We start from the raw sequence: 9,100 nt of genomic DNA, 5'->3' as shown, positions 1-9,100 counted from the left end.
GAGGGGAAGGGGAGAAAAACAAAACATAACCTTCAGTCATACCAATCCAGTGTAGGATGTGCAGACAAAAGGTGCTCTCCTTACCCCTTATCCTGCAAAAAAACCCAAAACAAAACAGAATTTGCCTCTTTAGTACTAATATTTCTCTCTCATTCCCAGGAATACACACATTCCATAAACAAGGGATTGTGCGTGTTGGGGGGAGAAGTGGCAGTGAGATCCTAAAGCAATTCACCTTGAAGGAGCTGAGGAAGAAGTGTGCGTTCCGACAAAACTTGCCGATGCATCTCCGCAGAGCTTACGTGAATGTACGTGTAGAGTTCACTGGAAATGATGGGATTGGTTTACCTGTCCGTGGGAGAAACTGACTTCCTCCACAGCTGCTCTTTCACCTTGTCTTTAGCACTAATGTCGGTCTTTTTATTGTTCTTCATGCACGTTATCAGTTTCTTGTCCTGCTGTTTCTGAACTTTGTTCCACTGCATATGATGATGCCTGTCTCGTCTCTGAGTAGATTACCTGTGACATGAAACATGCTGAGGAGGAGCTCCATAAAGGAGCAAAGCACTTAGAGTGCACAACATATGGAGTGCTGCATGAGCGCCACTTGGAAGCATGCATTGCCCCCCAGCACTGGGACAGTCTGAATTATGGTCTGGTAAGAGTTGCCTTTTCTGTCAGTCAAGCTTTGAATCATATCTTTGAGTCAAGCTTTTTTACTTGACTTTATGAGTCAAGTTCCGGCGTACGCTTACTGACTTTTTAATAACTGAGTCAGTTTCCCCAAATATATTTCCTTTAGCCTCATTCAGCCACTAGGAGAGTGAGGGAGTGAATGCTGAGCTGTGCCAAAGTGACAGTAGTTGCTAGGGAAGTGGAGTTAAAATTTGTTACTTTAAACTGCAGAGATTTTAAGTGAACTTTGTCAATATAAAAATACAAGTGCCCAAATGAAAACTTTAAACTGAAGGGAAGGAGGGATGCTGTTTCTGAAGATCTGAGGCTGCCTTGACTTTCTGGCCCTGGAGGTCACTCTGAGGACTTGTTCCTAGTTGCCTTGTGCTGCAAGGTGCTGCTTTATCATCATCCTAAGCCTGAACTGAAACATGCCTGACTGATTGATTTATTTTCTTTATATTAGGACGATGATGAGTTTTACTACAGTGCTTCACAACACTCAATGATTCTGGAATGGCTGGGCCTTGGTTTTACTGGCTTCACCCAGACTGCTGCAAGGAATATAGAGGCTGAGAATCTAGGTAAATAGAAAATGCAAACAAAAAAAACCCTTTATTTTCCACAGGCATCTGCCAAGCAGTGCACATGTGCCAGAAAACAGACACTGCTAGTTAACAGAGGCTGGAAGATGTATGACACTGTAAGGCAATGGAAAGATTAATTTTCACATGGTGATCTGACTACTCCATTGTGATTTTGCTAGAGTGGCTGTGACTTCCTGCATGTAACTGGTGAATCTCACAGGTGGTCAGCAGGAGGAGAGAGAGGAGGAGCAGGAAGGTGAAGCAGAAGAAGAGCTATTGGAGATCCTAGAGGAGGCTGACCTGATTCAAGCTGATAGAGTGATTGAGGATGAGGACTCAGCAAAGCCTCAGAGGAGGAAGGAGGAAGAGCACAGGGTGGTTCATGAACTAGCCAGTGTGCTGTTGGCTATGAAGCTGGAGAATGAGGAAGAAGGAACAGTCCAACCACAACAGAATACTGGACAGTGGGAGGTAACTATGCATTAGCATACTGTGGCTCTGCTTGTCCGTGTAAGGAATAATTTGGGCATGCTAATATAGAAATACAAAATACTTGTGCTATAATTACTTATTTTGGAGTGGGATGGCTTTTTTTCTCCCCCCCCCAGATATCTTCTTCTCAGAGGAAGAAAATGAAACATAAGATGAAAGCTGAGCTCCACAAATTGAATGCAATGTCTGAGACGGAGGCCAGTGCTATTCAGGATCTATGGCAACTTGACATGAACTCCCGCTGGAGGCTTTACAGGTGACAAAGATATTTTACAGGGTTTGTCAAGCAAAGGTGTCCTGGGACTGTCAGAGTTCAAACTCTTTCTTGCAGGCCAAGGTTTGTTTGTTTTTTTTTTATCCATACGTGTTCAGCTTGTTATCTGAACAAACCTTTTCCTGTAAGATATTTGGTTTTACCCTGCCTGCATTGTCAGGGCAGTGTTGTCATCTCCACTGTGTGCATTGGGGACTGAGTCCAGATGCTAGTCATGTCTTTCACAAAGGGCAAAGAAGTTGAACTGAATCCACCTTGAACTTTTGGATCATTGTTCTTTTCTCCTTTCTGTGGGTACTAATGGCTCTTTCTTCTCAGGCTTTGGCTGCAGACCTATCAGGGGCTTATTCGACGGAAGATTCTTCAGCACGAGCAGCAGTACCAGGCAGCAGCAGAAAGGCTGGCAGAACTGAGGCTGCAAGAAGATCTCTGCATTCTGAAGGAGGCCAAAGTTGTGGGGATGACAACTACAGGTATGCAGCAGTTGGGGAGCAAGCCAGTGTTGCACTGCCTCCAGCAACAGTTAAAAGACCTTGCTGTCAAAGGATTACTGTCTTGTGCTGCTTGACAGACTGGGTCAGGCTTCACGTTAGTCTGCAGCCTTCTCCATTTCTGACTCCCTTTGCAAACATGGCTATTGCACAAACAAGTTGTCAGTTTGCACAAGCAGTTTTTTATTTACTGTTGAGCGGTATTCTTCTAATAGCAATGTTCCATTTCTTGTGCCCGAGTTAAACGCTATTCATTCCTGCACTGCTTTCTCTACATCACCTTTTGGTGAGCAGAGGTAGCATAGGCCTTGTAATATGAGCCTTTGGAGAGATAGTTTGGGGTTTACTTGTGTGTTGATCAATGTGTTCATTAGGTATCCTGTGTTTGTAGAGAGTCAAGAACGGGCCAAGGCAAGCATAGGACTCTAATCCTTCCCTAACAACTTTCTGCACAGAAGCCATCTTTGGCATTAGTGCTGTTTTAAAATCCATTTTCCAAGACTCAACTTTTTGGAATTTTGTAAAGAAATCCAGACTTTTCTGGAACACAGTTTAACCCTTCTCAGAAAACTCTATCATAATGCCTCTTTGTAATTGCGTTTACTAAGGCTTATCTTCTGTCCTTGTCCAGGTGCTGCCAAATACCGTCAGATCTTGCAGAAAGTAGAGCCACGAATTGTAATTGTGGAAGAGGCAGCAGAGGTGCTTGAGGCTCACACTATTACTACTCTTAGTAAAGCTTGCCAGCATCTCATCCTCATTGGAGATCACCAGCAGGTAATATCCATGACAGATGCCTCTGACTGTTGTGCAAATGGACTAGAACCTTTTTACCAAACACCAGATGTGAAGGGTTGCCAAAATGTACTGCTTGCCAGTCTCCATGGATACCATAGGTGCTGTCCCCTATGGTTATGGAGTAGAGCTCCTATGAGATTTATCCTTTAGTTTAACTGACGCAACCTGACATGTGCTTGAATCCACTTCAGTTGTCACAGTACCCAACTTTGCTGTTTAGCACTTCCACAAGAATCGTGTCTCTGGCCTTTCTACTGGAAACCAGTAACAGAAAGAGATTAATAGGAAAAAAAATCTTACTAATACATAGGATTAGTGCTGTAAAAATACTCCTATCCTTTCTTTTTCAGCTGCAGCCTAGTGCCAACGTTTATGACCTGGCAAAGAACTTCAATCTGGAAGTGTCGCTCTTTGAACGGCTGGTGAAAGTTGATTTCCCCTTTGTTCGCCTAAAATACCAAGTAAGGAGCAGATATAAAACACTCCTTTATTACATTTGTACTTAGGTTGTTTTAAATGTATAGTACATTTAAGCTTTCATGTTTCTACTCACAGAGTAGTATAAAATAAAAGAATGTGCTACTTCTTTCCTGAAAAGAATGGTAAGAGCTACCAAATGGTATACTATGTTCTAGTTTGTCTGATTTATTCAGTTATGTCACTCACAGCACTGTGGTTCTCACACTTTTTAGAGCAACAAACATGACCCACTGTGGCATCTGAAACTGTTCCAGAACTACAGAGACTGACACCACAAATCTTCTTAGGCTGCTTCCTGTTTGATTGCTATAACCATTATTTCTTGGTGCCTGGAGAAGTTAATTCTACCTCCAGCAGTCCTGTATTAAAATAGTCTGAAAGAGTTGGCTAGAATGAGGTGTTAGCTCTTATTCTCTAGAATGCTGTTGTTCTTAGATTTGCACTGAAACCAGCATTCTTATTACAACAACCTTGCTAAATGATACTTGGATACCACTCACCTGTGACTGCTGGCAGTGGTGGTGGCAGCAGGGGTGAGATAGGAGATGTTGCCTTCTTGAGTCCTACTGAAAAGTCACCCTTGTCTTGTATTCAGCAATGATCTGTACAATGGAAAACCAGATTCTTGGCAGGGAAACAGGGTGCTCCTTCCTCAAGACTGATACATCTGCTTTGTGTTTCAGCACCGCATGCGTCCTGAAATTGCCCAGCTTCTCAGTCCTCATATTTACCAGGATCTGGAAAACCATCCTTCGGTCTTGAAGTATGAGAAAGTAAAAGTGAGTTTTCAGTAGTCCAAGCACTTTCCCTTGCCCCATTACTGGCTAAAATAAGTTTCTGTAAAATGTAGCGTTGAAGGATTTAAACTTCTCACATCAAGTTTAGCTACTGAAATTAATACCTGATCCAGGGAAATGTGGGATATAGAATTAGGCGAGTAATTAGTAGTTCTTCTGGTATTACTGATCGTAGACATTGGAAATGGATCCAATAATGATGATTTATTAAAAGAACAGTGAAAAATGGAAAAAAGGATTCAAAAAGAATTTAGGAAATGGAGAACTAGGCATAAATATTAAGTGAGACTTGAGCCATAATTTATGAAGCTCCAGACAGGCGACTTCATTACTGGAACCCTCCTGTTCTGGGGAGTTCTTTGTTTGGGCACTTTACCAGTCCACAGCATCTGCAACCAAGATCTGTTAAGCTTAAAAAGCATAAAGCAATCATTTATTGATTAACATGTATAATAAGCAGATAGAATGTAATGGGCTAAATGGATTAGTATGCTTGCTAGATCTTAAGACACTTGAAGAGTCTTTTTTGTAGTCACGGAGGCATCAGTCAGAAGGGTCAGCTTCTTCTTCCTTAACGTTACTGTGTTTCTCACATAGCCCCATCCTGCAGACTTGCCCAGCGCTCTGGCACAACTTAATTATGTCTTCAGAAGTCTGAGTCAAGGTTACATTGCTATGCTATGTTAGAGCTAGGCCTTGGATCCCTGAAAAAGGTGACTGAACAAACTCAGAGAAATAATTGGGTGTGGTTACAGAGGATTACAGTAGCCCAGCCTGTATAAATCTCCACTGATGAAAAGATAGCACTAGTTAGCTAAAAGCTGTCTAACTGGATGAGAGAAATATACCCAAACCAGTAGAATACTGAAACTGATAAAGTGAAAATTAATAGTGAGGATGATTTATGACTAGAATAAGCTATCTAGAAAAGTGGCATGTCCTCTCTTGGTATCTTGAAGTCCATATCAAGTATTCTGTAGAAGCTGCTTTAGCTTAAAATAACCTACTGCTGAGACCACAAAATTTTACCCAATTTCTTCCATGGGATTAGCTACTCTGGAGAATTTTAAACAATCTTGAGATACCAAAAGCCATCAAAACTCAATCCACTCATCTAGTACAATACCAACATAGGTGAGCATGGAATTAAATTGTACAGCAATGGGTGCTATATGCAACTATGGACACCTTGAAAACCAGAGATCTGTGTCTGCTCCACAGAATTGTTCTTTCCTGATAAAAGCAGTCTCTGGGTTTGGTACACAGCTCAAAAAGTCCTTGCAGCTGGAAGAATTTCAGTTAATAGATAAAAAGTAAATATTTTGAACAGGTAGGCAGACAGCTCTATACCCCTGGACCTGGTGAGTGACTACTGGAGTCCCTAATGTTTGAACTCTTCTTGGTGGAAAATCAGGCCTTCTTGCCTTCTTCCTGTTTCCGCTGCAGCAACGGAGATGGGGTTTTTGCTATTCAATTTTAGGCAAATGCTAAACTCTGTGCACTGTTAACTTCCTTTTTCCCACATGGCTGAAAGAAGCCATTATTCACGACTAGAATGTAAAATAGAATGAAAGTAAAATAGAACTGTGGTGATTTGGGAAATGTTAGTAGAACTTAATCTTTTATTTTGCATAACCTGAAAACGTATTGTAAAAATAACTTGGAAAAAGATATGGAAGAAAATCATCCACCGGAGCTGATGTCATGTTAAGATAATGAAATGACACTAATAAGCTGAAATACCACGAATAAGCTTAGTCAATTCTGATCAATATGCTATGGAAATCAAAGGAAATCGTCCCAACATGCATAACCATGTATTGCATGTTCTAGAAGAGTAGTCATTTTAGTGGATAGCCAGGGACATGGAAACAGGCTGCAGTGACAAGCTAGAATTCTGCTTCCTTAGAAGTTTCCAAGTTATTTTTACAATATTCTCTTTCTCTTGTTTCAGGGGGTCTTATCCAACCTTTTCTTTGTGGAGCATGAGTTTCCTGAGCAAGACATCCAGGAAGGGAAAAGCCATCAGAACATACATGAGGCACAGTTTGTGGTAGAACTATGCAAGTACTTCTTGTGTCAGGATTATCAGCCTTCTCAGATCACCATTCTCACTACTTACACTGGGCAGCTTTTCTGCTTGCGCAAGCTCATGCCAGCCAAGACTTTTGCAGGTGTGAAGGTTTATGTAGTGGATAAGTACCAGGGGGAGGAGAATGATATTATTCTGCTGTCACTCGTGCGGAGTAACAAAGAGGAGAGAACTGGGTTCTTGCAGATCCCTAATCGGATATGTGTAGCTCTATCCAGAGCTAAGAAAGGGCTGTATTGTATTGGAAATATGAGAATGCTGGGCAAGGTTCCCCTCTGGAGCAAGATCATTCACACACTGAGGGAGAAAGGTAACATTGGCCGCTCACTGACGCTTTGCTGTCAAAATCACCCTGAGACCATGACTCTGGTATCTACAGCAGCAGACTTCAGCAAAGTCCCAGAAGGAGGCTGTACTCAACCCTGTGAATTTAGGTTGGATTGCGGACATGTTTGCACAAGAGCATGCCACCCATATGACGTACAGCACAAGAAGTACCAGTGTCTAAAGCCTTGTCAAAAGGTGCTTTGTACAGATGGGCACCGCTGTCCACAGTTATGTTATGAGCCATGTGGACCATGCATGGTGATAGTAGAGAAAATTGTTTCTAAATGTGGCCACCTGCAGATGATGCCATGCTCTTGTCCAGAGAACAAGTTCATTTGCCAAGAACCTTGCCAGAAAAAGTTAAACTGTGGGCATACGTGCAACAAATGCTGTGGGCAGGAATGTACTACTCGGTGTCCTAAACTGGTTACAGTCTTTCTGCAGTGTGGCCACAGCCAGAAAGTTCCGTGTTGGATGACGGACGAGACGAAACGTTCGAAACCTGTTGAATGTACAGCTAAGTGTTCTGTCACACTGGAGTGTGGTCATAAATGCTCAGGTTCCTGTCATACTTGCTTTGAAGGAAGATTTCATATGCCATGTAAGAGTCCATGCAAGCGTTTCTTGATCTGCTCCCACAAGTGTCAGCAGCCTTGCACTGCAGAATGCCCTCCCTGTCAGCTTGACTGTCAGAACCACTGTGTCCACAGCAGATGTAAAAAGAAATGCGGAGAACGTTGTTCTCCGTGTGCAGAACCATGTGAGTGGCGGTGCCAGCACTACCAGTGTACCAATCTTTGCCATGAACCATGCAATAGGCCTCGATGCAATGTACCATGTACTAAGCTGCTGCGCTGTGGGCATCCTTGTATTGGATTCTGTGGAGAGCCCTGCCCAAAGAAGTGCCTTGTTTGTGACCATGAGGAGGTAACCCAGATCTTTTTTGGCTTTGAAGATGATGAGGATGCACGATTTGTACAGCTTGAAGATTGTGGCCACATCTTTGAGTCCCAGGGCCTTGATCGTTATATGGATGAAGATGATGATGTCATCAAGCTGAAGGTGTGCCCTACCTGTCAGACACCAGTCAGAAAGAGTTTGAGATATGGCACCATTGTGAAAAGGCATCTGGTTGAGATAGAGAAGGTGAAAGAGAAAATCCAAGGCCCAGCACGGGAAATTGAGTCAAGCAGACAAAGACTGCAGGCTGCACTCACAAGGAAGAGTGTTCTGAAGAGGAACCTACTCTCTAAGTACCTCATGTTGGAAGACAAACTAAACGCTTCTGATCTTTCCATAAAGGGCATTGGAGTAATTGAGAACCAGCTTAACTTCTATGAACGTATAGGTGACTTAACCAGTTCTCTGAGCAAAATTGATGCAAAGGAGCAAAAAGGACTGAAAAAGCGTCTAGATGAAGTACAGGAGTGGCTGGATAAGCCACGCCTCAGTTTTACAGGGCAGGAGCTCTTGGATCTGCAGGCTGAGATCCAGAGGTTGACCTATCTACAGCACCTCTTGTCAAGGTGTAAAGGCGCAAGCGGGATGATCACCACGGCCCTTGCAGCAAAGATTGCCAAGGTACGTGAAATCTTGGAAGGGACAAAAAAGTTCACGGAAAAGGAAGAGGCTGCAGTGAAGGCTGAGCTGGAGCAGCTCAACTCTGCCCTGCCTCTGTCGGGGTTGGGGATCACTGAAGCTGAGCGGGTGCAGATTGTCAGGGCTATTGGCTACCCGCGTGGCCACTGGTTCAAATGTAGAAATGGGCATATCTATGTTATTGGGGACTGTGGGGGGGCGATGGAGAGGAGTACGTGCCCTGAATGCCATGCGGTCATCGGGGGCACAAACCACGCTCTGGACAGCACGAACAGCCTTGCCCCTGAGATGGACGGAGCGACCCACGCAGCCTGGTCCGAGACAGCCAACAACCTGCTCAACTTCGAGGATCTCCACCGCCTGCTGTAGCTGACTCTCTGGCAACGTTTCTTGCCTCCCCGCCCGGGGGCGCCGCGCCCGTTCCTCAGCTGCTCGCTGCTGCCCGTGTAATCAATAAAACGCACACCTCCGCGCTCTCCCTGAACCTT

General features: G+C 43.7%; 1 protein-coding gene across 2 annotated transcripts in view; it reads left to right on the top strand.

Annotated features, from left to right (window-relative positions):
• Window positions 1-9,088, top strand: part of ZNFX1 (zinc finger NFX1-type containing 1) — a 12,614-nt gene extending 3,526 nt beyond the window's left edge. For both annotated transcript variants that reach the window (XM_021417085.1, XM_021417084.1), the window contains exons 4-13: window positions 160-308; window positions 515-658; window positions 1,142-1,259; window positions 1,483-1,733; window positions 1,871-2,010; window positions 2,347-2,501; window positions 3,151-3,296; window positions 3,668-3,778; window positions 4,481-4,576; window positions 6,549-9,088. In XM_021417085.1, coding sequence (XP_021272760.1) covers window positions 160-308; window positions 515-658; window positions 1,142-1,259; window positions 1,483-1,733; window positions 1,871-2,010; window positions 2,347-2,501; window positions 3,151-3,296; window positions 3,668-3,778; window positions 4,481-4,576; window positions 6,549-8,981 — 3,743 coding nt within the window. In that variant the 3' untranslated portion in view covers window positions 8,982-9,088. The remainder of the gene's footprint in view (window positions 1-159; window positions 309-514; window positions 659-1,141; window positions 1,260-1,482; window positions 1,734-1,870; window positions 2,011-2,346; window positions 2,502-3,150; window positions 3,297-3,667; window positions 3,779-4,480; window positions 4,577-6,548) is intronic.

The sequence above is a fragment of the Numida meleagris genome, chromosome 19 (genome assembly GCF_002078875.1).
Source record: "Numida meleagris isolate 19003 breed g44 Domestic line chromosome 19, NumMel1.0, whole genome shotgun sequence".
NCBI lineage: Eukaryota > Metazoa > Chordata > Aves > Galliformes > Numididae > Numida > Numida meleagris.
The sequence above is the reverse complement of the archived record's forward strand: the minus strand, read 5'-3'. Positions and strand labels throughout refer to the sequence as shown.